At 37.9% G+C, this 22,923-nt stretch overlaps 1 protein-coding gene across 3 annotated transcripts in view; it reads right to left on the bottom strand.

Annotated features, from left to right (window-relative positions):
- LOC127628003 (limb region 1 protein homolog) overlaps window positions 1-22,923 on the bottom strand; it is a 53,102-nt gene that overhangs the window by 15,254 nt on the left and 14,925 nt on the right. For all 3 annotated transcript variants that reach the window (XR_007968605.1, XM_052104686.1, XM_052104805.1), the window contains 9 exons: window positions 21,046-21,172; window positions 20,887-20,955; window positions 17,366-17,430; window positions 17,194-17,266; window positions 13,389-13,475; window positions 9,176-9,252; window positions 7,081-7,158; window positions 776-849; window positions 498-588 (listed from right to left, as the gene is read on the bottom strand). Coding sequence is in view for 2 of the 3 variants with exons in the window: in XM_052104686.1 (XP_051960646.1) it covers window positions 498-588; window positions 776-849; window positions 7,081-7,158; window positions 9,176-9,252; window positions 13,389-13,475; window positions 17,194-17,266; window positions 17,366-17,430; window positions 20,887-20,955; window positions 21,046-21,172 (741 nt within the window). In the remaining variant the exon portion in view is untranslated. The remainder of the gene's footprint in view (window positions 1-497; window positions 589-775; window positions 850-7,080; window positions 7,159-9,175; window positions 9,253-13,388; window positions 13,476-17,193; window positions 17,267-17,365; window positions 17,431-20,886; window positions 20,956-21,045; window positions 21,173-22,923) is intronic.

Raw genomic sequence — 22,923 nt, 5'->3', positions numbered from 1 at the left:
AAGAATATATTTTTACTATAGAAATGTCAATGACTTTTCCATGACCTTTGAAATGTTTGAAATGCTTTCCACACCTGGAAAACACTATTATAAAATGTTGTGATTTTTCCATGGAAATCCTGTATTTTATCATTTGTTATTTAGGTGCATCAGACTGAAGGCTAAAAGTTTACTTCAGTTTTCCGCTACATCTCCATTACATGTATATGACGCAAAATTCGCCATCAGCACAGTCCATGCACTGCCCAGCTTTTGTTATCCAGCGCACATGTTTGCATCTGTGCATGTTGTCTGCACATGTTCCTGCAGTTGACTAAACTGAAGTGGAACACAAAGCAGCTGTAGTGTGCATGTGATGAACACATCTGTGTGGGCTTGCGGTTAAAAGACTATACTTTGAAAGTCAAGAAGGCTTGACTGTGTGCAAGAAAATCGAAGCATTCCCTGGCCTTTAATGTGAATAGGCCTTAAAACAAGAAAGCTGTTACAGGTCCTACCGTTGTCATGGTAGTGTCGTCCTTTCTGGGAGTGAGCTCCTGAAAGATGCGAAGGCTATAGAAGCCAACAACTGATGAGACCATCAGATAACTGTTCATGAGTTAAGACCATTATATTTTGCACATTTTTTATCAAACAATTATTAAACCTTTACCTTTCGGTCCCTTTACAGACCACACATACACATAATCACAGATGCAAATAAAGTGATCAATACACTGACTGGATCAGAGCTGATACACAGCAGCATTATAGTATCATAGACAGCAAAGGATACATCATGAGAATTATTTCAACAAATGCCTGGGCAACTCCATATGTGGACAAGGAGGCATTGCCAATATTTCTCTCCTGCAGAAACAAAAGAACACAATTTGATGTCTAATGTACTTTGCTTAAACTGAACTTTCACATATAATTTTGTCTCTTTTAGCGACATGCCCGATCTGAAGGCTCTTGTTACAACTGAAGCGGTGTAATATAAATAAGACTACAGTGTTGACACCTCAATGCTTCAGGCGATGAGGGCAGAAGAAAAAATGGCACACATATTTGGAGCTGTTCTGAGTGAATGCTATTATGAAGAAATAAAACGTATAAAGCTCAGATTAGCGAAGTTTCCCCTCTCACCATTGAGGACTGACAGAGTGAAATTGGCAAAGTAATGAATGGAAGCAGATGAAAGAAATCTTTTTATATTCACCGCCGCTTACACACACATTATATGTGAGCAGGTGTTCAAACAAAAAAAAGAAAAGAAGGCAGCAGTGCTCTTACAGTAAGAGGCTGCATAGAATGAATGGCTGCCAAAAATTAAGGGGAAAAAATAAGAAATAATGATAACAAAACAAATGCCCTGGCAAACAAAGGTTTTTGTAGTATCAGGCCTTAATATCTTTTGAAGTAATTGATGTGATCCTTGTTTGGATTGAATAATCACAATAAAAGCCAACATTTATTTAACATACTTTAACAATATACAACAACCTTAGCCTGGGCTTGAAGAGTAAAAAAATAAATAAATGAAAAACTTAACAAAAATCAATCATCAAACTTATAATAATGATGTGCATTTGACAGTTGTACAATTCAACATCAACAGAGCATATACAAATATTTATAAGGACATTTAGAAGTGGATTAGATCAAATCTGTTCTAAAAAAAATCTATACCAAAATTTGTACTGTCAGCCTTGCTTGTTGTTATTGATGACAGGTCTGAGAAAAGTTTATATGTGGCAAGTCTCAGCCTCAGATGGCAGACCCATAGTCAGTTCACTGATTGATGCATATACACAAAATAGCAAACAACTGGCTCAAATCACTAGATTTGATCCGTTTGACTGGCTTTACACAACTTCCGAGTAAGGGCTGAAAAGAAAATTGTGTTAACAAGGTACCAAGCCTAACAAGGAGGGCTTTTAAGAAAGAAAAAAACAAATCTCTAAATCTCTGAGTTTTCCAAGTTGCATCAAATATTTGAAAGACACTCAGAGTTAGTGTGAGGCACTTCATAGCAGGTAAACTAAATATCCACAAACAGAACTGTACATATTTGGCTTTGTTTTGTTTTATCTGTGAATCAATCAGTATTCCAGTTCACAGAAGTGCATAAAGTCTAATCACAAAGTATATACTCATTTTCAGCTATTTTTTCAGTGATTTCAATACAACCGTTTGCAGAGATTTCTGTGACATTATTTGAATTTATTTTTAACAACGGTTTGTTATCGTGGTATAATCCATTTCCAGCATAACCTAGCACTAAAACAGCAAGTAAAAACAAAAACTGTGGTTGGTCATTTTACATATCTATCAAAAAGTCTCTTCCTGTCTAAGTGGGTGGTTCTTGGCCAGAATAAGCTGCAATGAGGAACTGACTTTATGCTAAGTAAAACGTCTGGCTAAGCAAGACTAACATGACTGAAAAGCCAGAGAAGCTCAACTACTCAACTGATTTGATAATTTTTTCAAACACTCAATTTGTTACACTCTTTTATGTTCATACTGAACATAACGAGCCATCTGAGTGCAGATTATGGAGAGACACAGAATGCTGGCTGAGATTTTTACTTCCAGAACCCGACTGTTGTGCTCTAAAATAGCATAAACACCACTGTGAATTTATTTCAGCTAATGCGTTTCCATTCCACAAATTTCAGACTGCTTGTGTCCAATGGCTCATTATCTGTAACAGTGCCAGGAATGAACTTTTCCATAAAGTGGCAATAATTGCCCCCTGGATTTGATTTTAAGGGGCATTTGTTGTTGTTTTTTTACATAAAAATTATACTGTCATTCTTTTATTCAGATACTTTAGTTTAATCAATTCATTAACTTAAGTTTTCAATATACAATGGTGGCCAAAAGTTTGGAATAAGGTACAGATTTTGTTCTTATGGAAAGAAATTGGTACTTTTATTCACCAAAGTGGCATTCAACTGATCACAATGTATAGTCAGGACATGAATAATGTGAAAAATTACTATTACAATTAAACTACTTCAAAGAGTTCTCATCAAAAAATCCTCCACGTGCAGAAATGACAGCTTTGCAGATCCTTGGCATTCTAGTTGTCAGTTTGTCCAGATACTCAAGTGACATTTCACCCCACACTTCCTGTAGCACTTGCCATAGATGTGGCTGTCTCGTCGGGCACTTCTCATGCACCTTACAGTCTAGCTGATCCCACAAAACCTCAATAAGGTTAAGATCCATAACACTCTTTTCCAATGATCTGTTGTCTAAAGTCTGCATTTCTTTGCCCTCTTAATCCTTTTCATTTTGTGTTTCAAAAGTGGCTTTTTCGTTGCAATTATTCCCATAAGGCCTGTACCTGATTCTTCTCTTTACTGTAGTAGATGAAACTGGTGTTGAGCGGATACAATTCAATGAAACTGTCAGTTGAGGACATGTGAGGCGTCTATTTCTCAAACTAGAGACTTTGATGTACTTATTCTCTTATTTAGTTGTACATCTGGCCTTCCACATCTCGTTCTGTCCTTTGTCTTTGAAGACTGTAGTGTACACCTTTGTATGAAATCTTCAGTTGTTTGGCAATTTCAAGCATTGTATAGTCTTTATTTCTCAAAACAATGATTGACTGATGAGTTTCTAGAGAATGCTGTTTTTTTAACTTAAGACATGCCAGTCTGTTGAATACTGTGGCAACTCAAAAACAAAGTCAATGTTAAGCTTCGTTTAATGAGCCAGATAGCTTTCAGCTGATATAATGGAAAGTGATTTTGTAGTACCAAATTAGCAATTTATCATGATTACTCAAGAAAAAGGTGTTTGTGTGACGGCTGCTGGAAATGGGGCCTGCCTAGATTTGATCAAAAATGACTTTCAAATATTGATGGTGCTGACTGTCTGACTATATTTTGTGATCAGCTGAATGACACTTTGGTGAATTAAAGTACCAATTTCCTTTTGAAACAGCAAAATCTGTACATTATTCCAAACTTTTGGCCTCCAGTGTAAATAATTAGACTGCGATAATAAAGCACTCTTACTGGGAGTATAATTAGACCTCCCCATTAAATTAAATAAACATAAAATCCTATTTTATGTGATAATGTTTATAATTAGGCTTAGAATAAAATAGTAAAAACTATGAAAGTTGTTATAAAAAACATAATGATAATAATAATATATTATTTATTTTTACTATTAATAATAATTTTGTAATTGACTATTAATTAAGTAATTAATAACATTACATTGACTGTCATTTAACTTACAGCCATACAACTGCCTGACATTACCAAACTGGACAGGCACCAGTATTTCAAATCTAATTTGTCAGGTGTTGCTGGCTCTGCTTAACACCTGTGATTGAGTGAGTGTTTAGTATATCTGTCTGTGTGTGTGTGTGTGTGTGTGTGTGTGTGTGTGTGTGTGTGTGTGTGTGTGTGTGTGCACCCCTTCGGGTGTGTCCAAACCAACAAAACATGTTTTGATGTGCCTAAACAACCTCTGATGAAAGATAATAACAAAATGTAAAAACTCATCATGGATTAGACCAGCCTTTTTCATTTTCTCTTTTTTAGAAAGCTATTTACTGAGAAGTTAGGGGCTAAATGTCATATGTTGTAGAGGTCGACCGATATATTCGTTTTGCCGATTAATGAGCATTGATAACCGATAGTTCCAGAAATCTGTTATCGGCAAAAATCCACAGCGATAGTTTTTCCCGTTGGGTTCTAGTGCTGGAGCCTGGGAAGGATCCGCTGTCATTATACAGTATGAGAGCGGCCTCTAGAGGCAAAATAAAACATATCACGTCACTGATGCCTTGTGGTGTTTGTTTTGATACGTGAGACTGCACTCTGCATGGGCAGAAGACTTCAGATTCAAATTTAAAACATCAACATCAAAAAGGTCTGTATACTTTACATGTTGTCATATCATTATAAAAGCAATTAAGTTGTTGACTACATGCTGCATTAGTAGAGAACAGCAGTATGTTTGCCGACAAGGCTGAGAGGACGCTAACATTAAAGCTAACCTCAAGCGGTTAAAACAATGTGACAAAAATACATTCAAGTCCTACCCAAATATTTAAATGTCACGATTGTTACCATCCATTACCATTAGTTTATATAGAGCTGGTCACGTTTATGCATTGGTTATACAGCTAAGTTGCATATTTAAAGCTAGTGACGTGAGAAAGCAAATTAATATCTTCATGATGCCGAGAGAAACCTATAAACAAATCAGAAATGCATCTGATTTCAATAATAACATTACCCTCACTGTAATACGAAGACTTCAGATCGATCACATTCTTGCGCTAAAAAAGGCTAGACACAGCACAACAAATACAGTTTAACAGAAAGCAGGTGTCTCAAGATGCTTTTAAAGTTCTTCTTAATAAGACCCATTATCTAAAGGGAAACAAAGATATTCGTCTAGTGCACGTTTACATAGAAAAACAAATGGGTGGTTGCAAAAGCGTTCTTTGTATACAGCCCCTACAGTTGGTGGAGGCCATTGGCTGTTGCGTCTTGCTCTCTTATGACCATTTCTCAGATTAAGCAATGAGTTGTTTAAATGCTTTTCAGGAAAGTGTGTCTCGAGATCCTCGCATTCAGCTCCAGTCTGTTGTGTTCCGTCTGTTTGAACAGCCCCTGGCCTGGGCTCAGTCTGAGCCGCTTCTCCACAGAGTTCAGCCGAATATCACTACTATCTGTGAATATTGCTACTCTACATACATCTGTACTTTATAAAAGCAATGTGGTATTTCGCTGTTATTATGAAAGCTGGAGTCTGGAATAGTAGGAATCAGTGCAAGTGTAACACCATGCGAATGGTCTATTGAAGCATACTGCTTACCTCATAGCCACATTTAAGACACCCTACCTTATCTGACGGTGTCTACGTTAATCTAGTTACCTTAACTTGCATCAATCTCTTTTAAGGATGTTGCGGAATGTTGGCCCACCCCCACCACATTCCAACCGAACATCAAAACATAAAAAATACACACAGATACAGCTGCTGGATTGTCGCGGTTACATGAGATCTTAAGCATGGCACTAGTCCAGCTCATCAAATGCATAAATCATTAACCAGCCTGTCAGGAGGGCCCTTCGTCTCAGGAAACAGTGACAAGTGTAATTTGGGGGATTTTCAGTCAAGCATCGTGCCAAGGCAAATATCTACACTAATAAAATAATTAGAATGTGGAGTGGGCACTCTCATAGAGCAGCCCAAGACTATCAAACCATGGCCAGAAAAAAGATGTTGCGCTGCCTTTGTTGTGGGAAGAAAAAAAAAACTGCCATGGCTATGCGGCAGGGACAGAGGGTGCTAGTGATGAAGTAAGGTGAGAAAAGACCATCATTGTATGGAGGGAAAGAAAGCGATTAAAAAGAAAACAAATGTACAGCCACTTCATGAAATAGGTTGACCTGTTAGAGTCACATGTTTAAGCACAAATGAGTGGTAGAATGACGTGACAACCAAATTCAACCAGCTGTAACTTGTAATTAACTTGTCAATGGAGCAAACTGACACAGTCTTCACCCAAACTTATACTGTCCCAGTGAAATAGTGGAACCATGCTTAATATTGCATGACTGTGCAAAGGTTAAATGATGGTTTAATTAATTTTTTTCTTAAAAGGATCTCGAACAAGTACTCAAAACATGCCATTCATCACCAAGATATGACACACGAAGACTGTGTCCGTAGTTACACACACGTAGACTGCGTGAGTGCCTTTCAATTGACATCAAGCAGAACAGACGGGCACAGCTCTGATGAAGAGCATCAAACAGCAGCGACAAGATACACATCTCGCCTAGCCTTTTTTCTCCACACACACCTGAGCATATCTGGAATTCAATCTGTGCCGAGGACATACTTAGTTTTAACAATAAATGGCAGGATAGAAAGTAGGAGGTAACAAATGAGGCATGTCATGAGAGAGAGAGAGAGAGAGAGAGAGAGAGAGAGAGAGAGAATGAGAATTAGAGAGTATAGGGTAGTGAGTGATTTCTTGGACAAAAAATAAAAATAAATCCAGAAAAAATATTTGCTTACATTTACTAGTTTGTTGACATGCATTTTTCTTACCGTTGAACCCTTTGGCAAAGCGGTCTCGTCAACAAGCAAGTATACAATGTTCAGGGCAACCAGGAGAACAGAAATTGCCTGCAAGCAGCACAGATAAAAACAGACATTATAAAGACAGAAACATTCAAAACAGCATGGTTATTAGAGTTAAAATAATACATAATAATAATCTTGATGATAATTCTGGAGGTCTGCTACCTGACCCAAACCATTGGGTTTTGGGCCGGGTTTGTAATTAATAACAATAATACTAAAATAAAAAAAATTAGTATATACATGCACTCACCGACCACTTCATTAGGTACACATGTGAACCTAATTTTTCATGCAATTATTTAATCAGTCAATTGTTTGGCAGCTTTGTAATGCATAAAATCATGTCAACCATCAGAATGGTGAAAAAAATGTGATCTCAGTGATTACGACTGTAGCATGATTGTTGGTTCCAGAAGGGCTTGTTTGTGCATTTCTGCAACTGATGATATCCTAGGATTTTCACATACAACAATCAGGCCGGAGGTGGTGGTTTAATGGTGTGTGGAATATTTTCTTGGCACACATTAAGCACCTTAATATCAATTGGGCATCATTTAAATGCCACAGTCTATTTGAGTATTGTTGCTGACCATGTGCATCCCATTATGACCACTGTCTACTCATCTTCTAATGGCTACTTCCAGCAGGATAATGCACCATGCCACAAAGCACACGTCATCTCAAACTGGCTTCAGGAACATGACAATGAGTTCAGTGTACTCCAATGGCCTACACAGTCACCAAATCTCAATCCAATAGAGCTCCTTTGGGATGTGGTTGATCAGAATATTCACATCATGAATGTGCCAAATATGCACCAACTGTGTGATGATGTCATGTCAGCATATAGCAGAATCTCTAAGGACTGTTTCCAGTACCTTGTGGAATCCATGCCACAAAGAATTCAGAACATTCTAGGGGTAAAGGTGGGTCCTATCCAGTATTAGAGAGGTGTACCTAATAAAGTGGTTAGTGTGTATATATATATATACATAAATGTAATATAATAGGCTATTTTATTTAATATATATATTTTTTTTTTTTCAATGCACGCACTCTCACTCATAGTCAGGGCTGGTAATCTGGCATGCAGGCCGCGAAACGTTCTGAATGGGCCGCGATAAAATAAAATTTGCCGTTGCGTTATGAAGAACAGACCACAAAACACAGCCGTGATATGCAGAAAAGGACAGCGAACACCCACCCAAATAATAATGATATGAGCAGTTACTTTTTGACATAATGTGTACAATTTACAAGTATTTACATCGAGTTTACATGAATTTGTATAAATAAGCTTTGAAATGGTACTTTCACATAAAAAGTTCAACGTGCATCTCATACAGGTGTTCCGGTTAATTTATTAATGAGAGAGAAGTCTCTCGTTTGTTTTTACTTTTTATCTGACTGTAAAGAACAGAACGGATATTAAACTACACATTATTCAATAAAGGTGAAGTGCTTGGATCTCATATAAGATGGTCACACATTATACAGAAGAATGTTATGTTTTAATCTAAGTCACCTTCTAATCACTTTTCAACAAAATCAGGCGATCAGGCATTCAAGCACTTTAAGAACCAGTGTAGGGAAAAAACGGCTGGGGGTAAAATCAAGCGATGGAGAGACTATGATTTTTGATGGGTCATTTAATATATGATCACATGGTACCTGCGTTATATTTTATTCTTTGGGCTGCTTCTAGCTTCTTAGTGTTGGGTGTCACAAACATTTAGTTCTAAAGAAGTTTAGGTTGCAAAAAGGACTTCATGTGCCTGTTAATCTGTTACATATCATTCCAGATGGAATTCCTGTATTTCTACAGTGTATACATGTTGCATGGTAATGATTAAATGTGTATGACCCAATTTCAAATATAGGCTAATGTGATTTGAGTTGTGTGTAAATGTCTGTTTTTATTTCAACAATTGTTTGAAACCAACAGAAAGGAAAATGTCATTTGTTGGGTACATGACATATCATAATAACACCAGTAAAGCATGTACCACAGGGCAAAACACCTGACTTGTCGTTGTGAAATGTAAATAAATACACGTACCGTTCCGGCAAGCAGGATCAGCATTACTACAGGGTAAAGGAGATTCTTCTCCCAGGCTGAGGCTTTTTTTCTCCTTTCTGGCACAGAAAGTAAGAGAAAGGATTGTAGCACACATACTGCATGTCTGTCTGACTGTAGAGGTGTTTAATGTGAATTTAAATGACATACAATCCCTTTAATTAGTCAACTCCTTTCAGCAGTCTGACAGAAAACAATTAAATGCTGAGATAACGGGTAACTACAGTGAGTTGAAAAATCTGTAATTAATGGAGGAGAACTTTCAAACCGTAGTCTATTGATTATCAAAGCAATAAAATAAGGTCACTGGTCATTTAAGAACCAACTGAAGGTTTTATGATGATTTACTGCTTTGCATTACAATAATATTTCTTGAAATAATCAATTATTCTCTGAAGTTTAGTCATGAAACTCTAAATGGCCCAAGTTGACAGGTCCCTTGACATGTAATCTGTTAGCCAATCAACTTACTCTTGATTTTCTCTTTGTCTCATATTTAAATGGCCAATGATCCCATTTACACCTGGTATTAAAATGCATCTTGAGTGATCCGATCACATGTGGTCAGTTGAGAAACATCACCATTTACAGCTGGATTCTTAAATGTGTCTCCTGTGACCACTTGTGATCAGATTTGGAGGGGATGGTTTCATGATGACACACATCAATCACAATGCCAGTGTGTAACTGCATGATAAAAAAAAAACCCCGCAAAGTCTGAAAAGTCAGAAAAAACAAAGAACGCGTGAAAAACAAAAATAGCACAAAAGGAGCATTGAGCAGAATTGTCTGTTATTTAATGGATTAATTGAATTAACCTAACTGCAGATGTCTGTGCTTCTCATAAGTATCCCATGTTGATATCAGACACAGTGAAGAAGATCCGTGAAGTTCTCATGCTTGTGTATTTATCCGCTTCTTTAATTTTTTCCGATCGTACGGTTATTTCCTTTTAAAGCCGCTTGTAACTGGGTGTAAAGGGATTCATGGAAAGGAGGAGGCGAGAACCGGCTTGACAATATAAATATTTTAATGAAGAAATTAAACAAAAAGACAAACACACAAAGGTGTCAGACAGCTGTCTGTAAATCTCTCTCTCTGTCCCACTGCAGTCTCCAGTCATCATTTATCCCTATCTGAGGCTTGATTAGCCTGATTAGGGGCCGGGTGTGTAGCATCATGACCCGGCTCCGCCCTCTGCCCTGTCACACCGGCAAAGTTAACACTCTTGTTTTAGCACAGCAGTTGACTGACAGGTGAGGGGTGGCGATCACTGCTGCCAGGACACATACAGGACAGAATAATGTTTACACCTCAAATGTGATGCGGTGACATTAATTTTTGAACACATTCGTATGTGGTTTTTTGATCAGATCACAAAACGTTTTAGACCACGTTTACACCTGTATTTAGTGCTGACCACATGTGATTGGATCACCAAAAACGCATCTTAATACCAGGTGTAAATGGAGTCAAAGATGTTTACATGCTAGAGGTCTGTAACCTGACTCACTGGGTTTGGATCAGTTTTTCCAAGTATGACTTCGGGTTTGGGTCGGGTTTGTAATAAATGAAAAAATTAATAGGTCTACCTAACTTGTTTCATGCAAGCGCACTCACTCATAGACACGTGTGAACGATGAGTTCAGCAAAGCTCTTCTTCACTGCTGTTACTTGCTGGATTTGCTGATATTTTTTCTGCACTGCATTTGTCATTTGGAGAAGAGTGCAACCATTTGTTTTCCTATGTAAACACACATTGGACGGACGTCTCTGACCATTGCAAACATTGAGTCTCGCTGTTTTTTCTGTGTCTCACGCAAGGCCGCTGCATTATTTATACACTGTGACAAGAACTTGAAGATTTTAAAAACGAGACACCTGTGCCCTGTTTCATTCACTGCATCAAAGATTCAACATTCTGAAGAAGTTCAGGCTGCAAAGAGAACAAGTGACTGTTACACATGATTTCATATTGTTCTGCATCATGTAAAGTTTCAGTGCTTGATAATCCCCCTTTTTGTTCTAGTGTGCTGAAAGGGCCACCATGCCTTGTTCAAACTGTGAGTGTTCACTGTTACAGATGTTGCCTACGATGCATACATACTTTATAGCCTATTGCAACAACACTTGCCTGGAGCAGAAATTATAAAGAAAGTGAGCAATTTTGGGTTCAGGCTTAAAATATGATGGTATCAGTCAGGTCAGGTCACACAATCTCAGGTATGGGCCTGGTTCCAGCTTTATCTTAAGGTCTGTGCAGACCTGTACACTGCACTACAAGTTTTCACTTTGAAACCATCCTCCTCTCCAGCAGACCTGTCTAGAGCTGATTCAAAGGGACTATACATATGTTTAATTGTGCAGCAGCAGTATATCCAACATGTTTGATGTAGGATGTCTTCTGCATGTCATATTGTGCAGCAAAAGCATCACGTCTTACATGCTTAACATAGCATGTCTGTATATATTCGAGTAGTAGCGAGTCTTCTTCCACACTCTGCATCAACAGCGTAAGAAGATCTAGTCCACAAAGACCAAACCTACCAATGTGTTCGATCCATTAAAACCTTAAATTTATTCCGAGTTGTCATGACTGAGATACCAGTTATTTCTGAGTTGACTGAAGTATTATTTAAATCTACATTAGGGCTGGGATAAACGATTATTTTTTAAACGATTAATCTAGCGATTATTTTTTCGATGCATCGGTTAATCTAACGATTCATTTTTCCAGTCCGATTCGATTTCGATTCGATTATCTCCCCATTAATTGACTAATAGCAATTTATACATGTTGATTTACATATCTGAATGAAAAAATAAATGAATTCCTTAACATTGCAATATATGTTTATTGTTCTTAAAATTCCAAATTAAAAGACTATACAAGTGCAAAGTAATGCATTCTTAGTCAGAGGTAGCATTCAATAAAACCTTGAAGCCTTGAAAACACATAGGCCTAGCTTACTGAAAAAAAGTGCATCTTGTAATTCTTCTTTCAGAATAAAATAACAACAACTTGATGTCTAGCATTCAATAAAAAAAATTAAAAGGTCAACCAGCCACCCTTTCTTAGAGCTATTGAAAGAATACAGTAACTATTGTAAACTTGGGGGCTTTAAGCTAATACAGAAAGTGCTTTTCCAACAAAAAATAAATAATGAAAATAAACATTCAGAATTAAACATTTATGTTGAACACACTGAAAAAAAGCATCTTCATTCAACATGCAAATAGGATACTGTTAAGAATACTATGTGTGTGTGCGTGTGTGTGTGTGTGTGTGTGTGTGTGTGTGTGTGTGTGTGTGTGTGTGTGTGTGTGTGTGGCGGCGCCTCTTCAGGTGCTGGTGCATTGCCGTGGTGCTAGAATGGAAGGCCATCTCCATTTTGCAAAGACGACATATCACGGAATTGTTTCCTTTAATTTAAAAGAATTCCCATACTTTAGAGGAACGAGTGCCTTGCACTTCTGATAGTCTGAGGAGCCACTCGTGTTGCTACTACTCTCCGGCGCCGCCATCTTTGTTTTGGGTCTGACTAATCAACGCATATTTTGCGCATCGACGCATATTTTGCGTTGTCCCAGCCCTAATCTACATCTAAGCAAGCATATGTTCAGAAGTTTCTCTAACAGTGACTGAGAAACTCAAACAGCAGGGATTTTCCTGCTGCACTCATGAACTGGGACCAGAAGATCCTTCCTTTTTTTCCTCACACACTATCTTAAGAGTCCATCATTACAGTGCTGCTCTGCCCTCTACTCTCTCCTTCTCTCACTCTGATTCTGCACTGGCTCCGAGGTTGGCAGGGTTCCCTGCATCTGCACCATGCCCATGCTGCCTCTAAATTAATGACCTCACTTGGGGAGACAGCCACAATAAAGTTTGCATCATACTCCAATATCCTAAGTGCCTTTGTGGCCTCCTCTCCTTCCAACTGCTCGTCTCTCTGGAATAATTTTTAATACCCCAAAACACAAGCTGATGTCGAAAATGAAACAGCCACACCCTATTTGGCCCCACTCCAAATTACTCTGTGAAAAATCACATTCAAATATGCACACTTTGCAATTCAAAATATTATGAAGACTGGAGACTGCAGCCTACACATATTTGAAAATGAAAGTCTGCGTATGTTCAGAAGCATTGTTTAATTTAGTTGAATTAAATGACATTAAAAACATCTCTCACCGAGTTTGTTTCTCTGATTGCGAATGTGGTCCAGTTCTTTATAGAGATGCCGAGAGTTACCATGGAAATAAGAGTTGGATGTTGTACCTGAATGAACAACAGAAGGAGAGGTAGAGAAAGACAGAGAGAGTGAGAAAGGTAGCTGTTAAAGATCTGGGTAGCTGAGGAGTGAGGGTGAACTCAATGCCCTCCAGAACGTTCAGTGAGCGCAACTGAGCCATATTGTATATGAAAGAGACATTTGTATCAAAACTTTAATTCTGCTTTCTTAAAGGGATAATTTTCATTTTGGGATGAACTATCTCATCATTTACTACCCTCATGCCATCCCAGATGTGTATGACTTTCTTTCTTCTGAGAACACAAACTAACATTTTAGAAGAATATCTCAGCTCTATAGGTCCATACAATGTAATTAATACCTGTAATGGTGGCAAGAAATCTGAATATCTACAAATATCACGTAAAAGCATCATAAAATAATCCATAAGACTCTATGTTTAATCAATGTCTTCTAAAGCAATCCAATCGGTTTTGGATGAGGACAGACAAAAAAATCAACTCATTTTCATCTTTTCAAATCTTGAGAGCAGTCTCCTTGGCAATCATGATTTCAATTACTCAATTACACTTCCTTTTTCGCCATCTAGTGCTCTGCACATGCGTCATCACTTGGAAGTGTAATAGAGGTTGAAATCATGATTGTGTCTAGAGACTGAAATGGCAAGACATACAGAGTATAAGGAGTTACATTTTGGCTTGTTCTCACCCAAAACAATTTGGATCACTTCAGACGACATTGATTTAACCACTGGAATTATATGGATAACTTTATTGTGCCTTTATGTGATATTTGGACCTTCTGAGTTTTGGCCACCATTCACTTGCATTGTGAGGACCCATAGAGCTGATATCTACTTCTAAAAATCTTAATTTGTGTTCAGCAGAAGAAAGAAAGTCATTCACATCTGGGATGGCATGAGGGTGAGTAAATGATGAGAGAATTTTCATTTTTGGGATATGAAGTAATAACAACATTTCCTTCTAAGTACCAAACAACAACGATCTCACAGTGGTTGGATATTCTAGTGCAGCGTCTAGGCCAGAAGCGTGCATGCTGTAACTGGTTCTGAAGGAAGAGGGGACTGAGGTTTCTTCTTATTTCATGAGTGTGTGTGTGTGTGTGTGTGTGTGTGTGTGTGTGTGTGTGTGTGTGTGTGTGAGGAAGTGAGAGGGCAAAAACAGAGAGGGGTTCTCCAGGAAAACCACAGACTTCTGTCTCATTTCGCTCTTATTTTTTCATGTTTTTTTGTGCCTGATTCAGTGGTTCATTTGCTCCTCAAAGCAAAGGATTGGTTTGCACAGCCTAGGGGGACACACACTGGCAGATCAGCAGCAATTAGTGCAGTGTTACACTGTTACTGGCATGCAATAAAAATATAATCTTTCATTTCTCCACCGACATGGGGCTGAGGATTCAATCACTTTGATCAAAACGTGATTATCATTTTGATGATTATTGTACCACGCCCTGTCTGGTAAAGGTTCTTAGTTCATAAAGAAATGGATAAAAAAAATTTTTAAAACACACACACATACACAGAGCAGGTGTGTTCCTAATTGTGTACTTGTCCATACCGGTGAAGTTTAGGGAAAATTTGTACCCTCTAACCAAATTTTGGGAACAATGCGATAGGAAGTGTCACTAACAGCTGATCAGGACTGGATTGTTCTGGCTCAAGTCTGCCCTTAAGTACTAACATGAGGTGAGTGTTAAAATAAAATTATTTCCCAATATCTTCTGTGATAGTGTGCATGACAATATAACAAAAAATATTTTAAATGAATTAAAAACGCAATAATAAGAGACTAATCAAAACTGCAGCTGTCTTCATTTCAAAAAGGTTTTTAAAATATGTGAATAAATAAATATCTTGTGTACAACCCATCTAATTAAACCCGTCTTCAATTAAAGTGAAAAAGATGATGCTCAGTAGCCATTCAGTAAAGGTGAACCTGGTAGGCCGAGAGGGACTGATGTAATTCTTTTCTAAAGAAACTTCAGCCGGTTCTGCATTACGTTAGTGGTAATTATGCAAAGCAGAGAGCCATACGCTAGCGAGAAGAGTTTTTGCAAGGTCACCCTACCACTGTGCATCTGGGCAACAGAGAAAAGCATAGCAAGTGCCAAGACAGAGGACAAACAAACATGCCGGCAGCAACACTAGTATGCACAGCACACAAATGCATCTAAAGACATAAGTTACAACACTGCCATGTAGTAAACAAATGCACAGACACAACTACAGGAATGTACTCAGAATATAATACTTCAAAATATACTGTAAACACACAAAAAAAGGATACCAAATGGAGTTAATTTATAGTTATTAACACTAATACTTACTAATGGCCTAAATTTCCTGACTTCCCTTTGCTGCACAAGTTACAGTGCAGATCAGATCAAAGAGTACACCCGTGCAATAGGTTTGTCATTAATTAACAAATTATTCAGCCCATATAAAAGGTCAGCAAGAGAGCGTGCGCAAGCATGCATCATTTAAATAAAATTGCAGTCAGGTGGATAATTATTAGACAGAACACAGATAACAGAGAAAAGCAAAGCAGACAGTTTTCTATGAACTTTCTTTTCTCATTAAAGCCACTTCACCTTCGGTTTTGCATTTACGGTGTGAAATGAAAATGAAAGATAATTCCTTAAATTCCTGAAAGGTAAATATTCTCTCTCCTTAATGCCTGAGAAAGATGTTCCTATAACGCGAAGTTCTAAAGCTTTGCCAAAATCGCATTCCGCATCCCTAACAGCCTTTTGTCACCAATCAATGACCGCCACTGCCGCTCACATTAAATGGCAATCATCAAAAAAAAATCTGAAAATGGTTAAGACAGATTACAATTATTTTATACGGTGTTCAAAACATATTGGCCTTTTGTGCTAACACTACAGAACCAAATAACTAAATGCGAGGCTATTGAAAGTCATCCATGGGATTTGGGCACCTAGGTACTATCAGTTCAGATGATCTGGCTTACCTCCGTGAATTCAATAGAAAAGCACAAGCTGTATGATGACTGGCATCTGTACACTTTGTTGCATGCTTGAGTTGAAGTCTAGTTGGGCTTTAAGACTGAACACTTCCTGCATTGTAGGGATTTCAGTGTATGGGAATGAAACCCAGCAAAAGTACAGCACAAATGTAAGCAAGAGTGAAACAAGATTTTTTTGAGGTGGGTATTCAAGACTCGGCAATGGACCTCCATTCTGGTTCAGTCACCCCTTTATTTGAGGCAGTAAAATCATTAAAGTGAATATAATGTGAAGGCTGAAAATAATCTTTATTTGAAAGATATATTTAGCAAATTGCTGTATAGTCCTGTAATAACAACTATTTTGCTTGTCATGTGTGATGTTGGGTCAACTACTAGAAGCAAAGGTATGTGAAAAAATACTTTTATTATATATGAACATATGTTGAATTTAGTATTACAATTTTACAGTTGGAGTTTTCAATGCTGTTTCGAGCCCTGCAGAGCAAGCCCTGAGCCATCAATATTGTGCTCTGAGCAATGCATTTATCTCTAGGTTGAACCAGCGTACAGTCCCTCAAATAAGTGTACTTTGAAAGTCACTATAAAAATACAAATGTCATAAGAGTATGCTACTACAAATACAAATAGCACAATACATGCTAGAAATGACAGAGTCAAATAATCTGCTGTCATTAAGCAAAACAAAATGTGTTTTAGGATGTATTTGTTCAGCATAGAAAAAACAAACACTCACCATTGAGTCTGCGCACCACGGCCTCTTCCTGCAGCTGAATACAATAAATGTGCTCATCCAGATCCACTAAAATCTAGAGAAAGAGAGAGATAGAGAGAGAGAGAATGAGAAAGATTAAAAAAAAATGCATCTACAGTTTGTAGGCAAACACACAGATTGTAAATGTACTTACTGTGGGTTTGACTAGTAACTGGCCCATCACTGTGAACATGCGTGACAGTCCCACTGGAGTACACACTGATGAGATGAGACAAGGAGCTGCTTTAAACCACATACACACTTATGCTTTTCTATGGCAAGAGAGAATGTAACCTTTGAACCGCGGAGATGTTCAAGTTTATATACAGTCAGGTCCATAAATATTGGGACATCGACACAATTCCAATCTTTTTGGCTCTATACACCACCACAATGGATTTGAAATGAAATGAAAATCAGGTGAACGGTGTAGGAATTACAACAGTTTGTATATGTGCCTCCCACTTTTTAAGGGACCAAAAGTAATGGGACAGATTAACAATCATAAATCAAACTTTCACTTTTTAATACTTGGTTGCAAATCCTTTGCAGTCAATTACAGCCTGAAGTCTGGAACACATAGACATCACCAGACGCTGGGTTTCATCCCTGGTGATGCTCTGCCAGGCCTCTACTGCATCTGTCTTCAGTTCCTACTTGTTCTTGGGGCATTTTCCCTTCAGTTTTGTCTTCAGCAAGTGAAATGCATGCTCAATCGGATTCAGGACAGGTGATTGACTTGGCCATTGCATAACATTCCACTTCTTTCCCTAAAAAACTTCTTTCCCTTCTTTCCCTTTGGTTGCTTTTGCAGTATGCTTCGGGTCATTGTCCATCTGTACTGTGAAGCGCCGTCCAGTGAGTTCTCAAGCATTTGGCGGAATATGAGCAGATAATATTGCCCGAAACACTTCAGAATTCATCCTGCTGCTTTTGTCAGCAGTCACATCATCAATAAATACAAGAGAACCAGTTCCATTGGCAGCCATACATGCCCACGCCATGACACAACCACCACCATGCTTCACTGATGAGGTGGTATGCTTTGGATCATGAGCAGTTCCTTTCCTTCTCCATACTCTTCTCTTCCCATCACTTTGGTACAAGTTGATCTTTGTCTCATCTGTCCAGAACTGTGAAGGCTTTTTTGGATGTTGTTTGGCAAACTCTAATCTGGCCTTCCTGTTTTTGAGGCTCACCAATGGTTTGCATCTTGTGGTGAACCCTCTGTATTCACTCCTGTGAAGTCTTCTCTTGATTGTTGACTTTGACACACATACACCTACCTCCTGGAGAGTGTTCTTGATCTGGCCAACTGTTGTGAAGGGTGTTTTCTTCACCAGGGAAAGAATTCTTCGGTCATCCACCACAGTTGTTTTCCGTGGTCTTCCGGGTCTTTTGGTGTTGCTGAGCTCACCGGTGCGTGCTTTCTTTTTAAGAATGTTCCAAACAGTTGATTTGGCCACACCTAATGTTTTTGCTATCTCTCTGATGGGTTTGTTTTGATTTTTCAGCCTAATGATGGCTTGCTTCACTGATAGTAACAGCTCTTTGGATCTCATATTGAGAGTTGACAGCAACAGATTCCAAATGCAAATAGCACACTTGAAATGAACTCTGGTCCTTTTATCTGCTCCTTGTAAATGGGATAATGAGGGAATAACACACACCTGGCCATGGAACAGCTGAGCAGCCAATTGTCCCATAAATTTTGGTCCCTTAAAAGTGGGAGGCACATATACAAACTGTTGTAATTCCTACACCGTTCACCTGATTTGGATGTAAATACCCTCAAATTAAAGCTGAAAGTCTGCAGTTAAATCTTGTTCGTTTCATTTCAAATCCATTGTGGTGGTGTATAGAGCCAAAAAGATTAGAATTGTGTCGATGTTCCAATATTTATGGACCTGACTGTAAGTACTGTAATTGTGAGAGCAAAAGTGAAAGTGCATTTTGATTGACAGTAGGACAGGGTGACATTCAATATATATATTTTTTATTTGTATTATTATTATTATAATTTGTTTTGCATTTGCAAATATTTGCTAGTAATATAGTTAAATTAAAAGAAAAAAAAAAATAAAATTTTCTCACCATTTACTCATGCCATTCCAGATTTCTTTTTATATTCTTCTTCACAAATGAAGATTTTTTAGAAGAATATCTCAGCTCTGTAGCTCCTTACAATGCAAGTGTATGGTGACCAAAATATTGAAGCTCCAAAAAAGCATATAAAAGGCAGCATTAAGTTGATCCAATTGATCCAATGACAATACCACGTATTCTGAAGCAATCTACTCGGTTTTGGGTGAGAACAGACCAAAATGTATCTCCTTTCTCACTATACAATAAATCTTGACATCAACACTAGTCTCCTTGGCGATCATGATTTCAAGCTTGTTTCTGCACATGTTTCTGCACAATTTGTTAATTGGGTTAATCTTTTTTAAATTAGTTAAAAAATATTAAATCACAGAAATTAATGTGTTAAATGTCACAGCTCTAGTTAAAATTTGCTATATTTTGGTCTGTTCTCACCCAAAATCAATTAGATTGCTTCAGAACACGTTGATTAAACCATTTTCCTTTCTTTCTTTTATGCTGCCTTTATGTGCTTTTTGGAACTTCAAAGTTTTGGTCACCATTCAGATGCATTGTATGGATCTACAGAGCTGAAATATTCTTCTAAAAATCTTTGCTTTTGTTCTGCAGAAGAAAGTCATACACATCTGGGATGGCATGAGGGCGAGTAAATAATTTTCATTTCAAGTTAAAATATGCATTTTTTTAATCAACACAAGGAAAATTTATATTTAATAATTTTCATATTCACACCAACTTTTGTGGAAATTTTAGAGAGATAAAGTCAACAAATCAGTGCTCTTTAGTGTTAATGATTGTTTGATATGACCAGTTTGAACTGATTCATGGAAATAAATCGTATTTACAATCTCTAATGAAGTTTAAATCTGAGATGTTTTTGAAACTTCTCTTTCAAAACGCTCTTAAACTTGTGAGTTGCGAGGCAAGGATCAGTTCCGAAACTAGTTAAAGGACACAGTCTTCAGGAAACTTGATGACTATAAAAAAAGTGCTTTAAAATCATCCTGACATTCACAGTGTAGCTTAATTTCATATCGGCAGCTAAATCTTTTTCAATCTTCGACATATCACCCAGTACAAAGCTTTTTTTTTACTCTGCAATAAAAATCGGACTTATTCCCAAATATGACTTTTTAGACTGACTGTTTAAACTGATTGTTCTGATCTGATCTGATTGTTTTCCATTCAAATTGCAGTCACTTTTGCTAGCATGTCCACATTATATGTCATAGTAACAATGCAAACTTGCGTATGTTCACCATGCGTGAGAGTTTAGGAATGGATGTTGACATTTAATATGGTTATCATGAGAGAAGTATTCCAATATCGTCACAGACAGCAGCTTAAAAAAAACAGCAGAGGTGGCAAATGCTATGTTTTTTGCTGCAATGTTTGACAGCTGTCCTGTTTTATCCAGGATGCCCCTACGTTTGAGGTTTGAATTCGATCAAATAGAGTTTTTGGCCTTTTCAGACTACAAAAACCTTTACAGCTTTAAGTCAGATAGGCCAAAAAACAAAAACAAAAAATACACTTTTTCGGCCTCTGTGAACATAGCCTAAACGAACTTACTAAGCAGAAATAGGCCACCCATCAGAGAGATGCAGGAGTAGAGGTACGGCAGATAGAAATCCCATAAATCTAGAACAAAAGAACAAAACAAACACAAAGCCATACATAACTGATTACCTCACACACATGTATCCACAAGAGCAGGGTTAAGATTAATACCATAGAGCGATTCCATGCTGGCAGCATCATTGTCGATGAGAGCAGACGCCACCCATACAATGCCCAGGATGAGGAGACCCAACAGAAAGAGCATGACAAACGTCTCCAGCACACGAGCTTTAATGCCCTGAAACCAACAGGCAATCTCTTTAGTGTTCTAAAGTTTTCTCCTGTCTGAAACCCAAGAGTGATTCAGAAGCACACACGTACAGATCAGCAGGTGTAAATGAGGCTCTAATTGGAAATTTAGCACTGCAAGCCCCAGGACTTCCCTATAACACTAACTCAACATCAAGGCCCCCCTCCCAACATAAATGCACACACAACAATAGTTCAGCCAGACTATTAATGGCTTGACCCTTCTCTCTCTCATTCACTCACACACATACTTACATAAACAGTTATTACCATGTCCGGTCGAAGTTTGTGGGTAAAATGAAAAAGGTGGCTGATACTGTCTGAGATTAAGTCCAGAGGCTCATCTGGAAACTATTAGGAGTTTCATGATATGTTTTTTCCAGGTCAGCAAGTACCTGATGTGTGGCACTTCACTCCACTCCTGATTTACTTATGCCCCGAGAACACAGATATGGATGTTGGTGACTTCAAGTGTTTGTAAACGGCAAGACAGACATCAAATGTTGTGAACTTACCCTGACCCACACAACAAACACAGCAAAATAACTTTAGCTGAAAAAACAAACAAAAGTATTTGCTTTATGATCAACTTTTCAATTGAGGATGTCCACAAATGTCCTAAAGTAGGGGTGCACTGATCGATCGGCCACTGATCAAAATGGGACGATATTCGTCTTAAAAATAAATCTGTGATCGCAAATCGTACCTTGAATCACGGCCGATCTAATGAATGAGTACTTTCTCAGCACTTGAAGCATGACAGAGTGGCCTCTGGAGTGTGAATTGTTGGCAATTCTAAGCATACGCAGATTTAAACTTTCAGATATTATGTAATTCACATGAATATGCCATTTTGTTTTTAAAAATGTGTAAGAATTACACCTGTATGAATATTAAGTTAAAGCCCATTTTCTAGAGGATAAAGAATACAAATTTAATGGGAATACAAATTTATTAAACAAATAAACATGTGCATCCAAATCTGAGTGTATGTGATGTAATGGGAGTCGTGACAATCAGACTATGTGTTAGCTTCACTCCCTTCAATATGCTCTCTCGCGGTGCCTCAAATTTTAGTAATTTATTTGCACATGAAGAAATGTTTTATATATTAGGAAGGAGGAAATAACAGTACACAGTAGTCCAGCAATCATGGATGGCATGTCCACATTAGCAATTGCATTCACTAAAAAAAGTACAGAATCAAACCAATTGTACAAACACGGCATAGTGAATAAGACATTTACTTGTAGCACAACTGAAGCGCTTTTATCTTAGGCTGCATCAGAAAATGAAGGCAGCTGACTTGCTACATTGCTGCCTAATCAGTAAATGGCTTAACTGACATTTGTTTTGAATGACTGGATCTCTTATGAAAACTGGTCTTCGAACAGTCTGAAAAGCACCTTTTTTTTTAACCTACGTCCATATAGAGCCTCCGGAGGCAGCATTTTCCTGGATTCGGACTCAGCCTTGAAGTTGCACTCATGCGCTCGTGCAGATCCATCTCCTGACAGTTTAAATTGCCTGGATCGCCTATTTGGATTGTCACAGACGGAACGTCACGATTTTTTAATGAGAGGAACGTTTGATCCTGATACTGAAGTTTTTGATTCTAGCTGAAGAATACGCACTTCAGAGGAAAATACTTGATAATTGCTTTATGGGAAGATGGATTTTTGTGAGGTTCTTGAATGACATCTTTTTAAAAGAGATATGCATATTTGCACGTGATATTTA

The sequence above is a fragment of the Xyrauchen texanus genome, chromosome 1 (assembly GCF_025860055.1).
Source record: "Xyrauchen texanus isolate HMW12.3.18 chromosome 1, RBS_HiC_50CHRs, whole genome shotgun sequence".
NCBI lineage: Eukaryota > Metazoa > Chordata > Actinopteri > Cypriniformes > Catostomidae > Xyrauchen > Xyrauchen texanus.
Note: the sequence above shows the minus strand (reverse complement) of the source record. Positions and strands in the feature narration are given on the sequence as shown.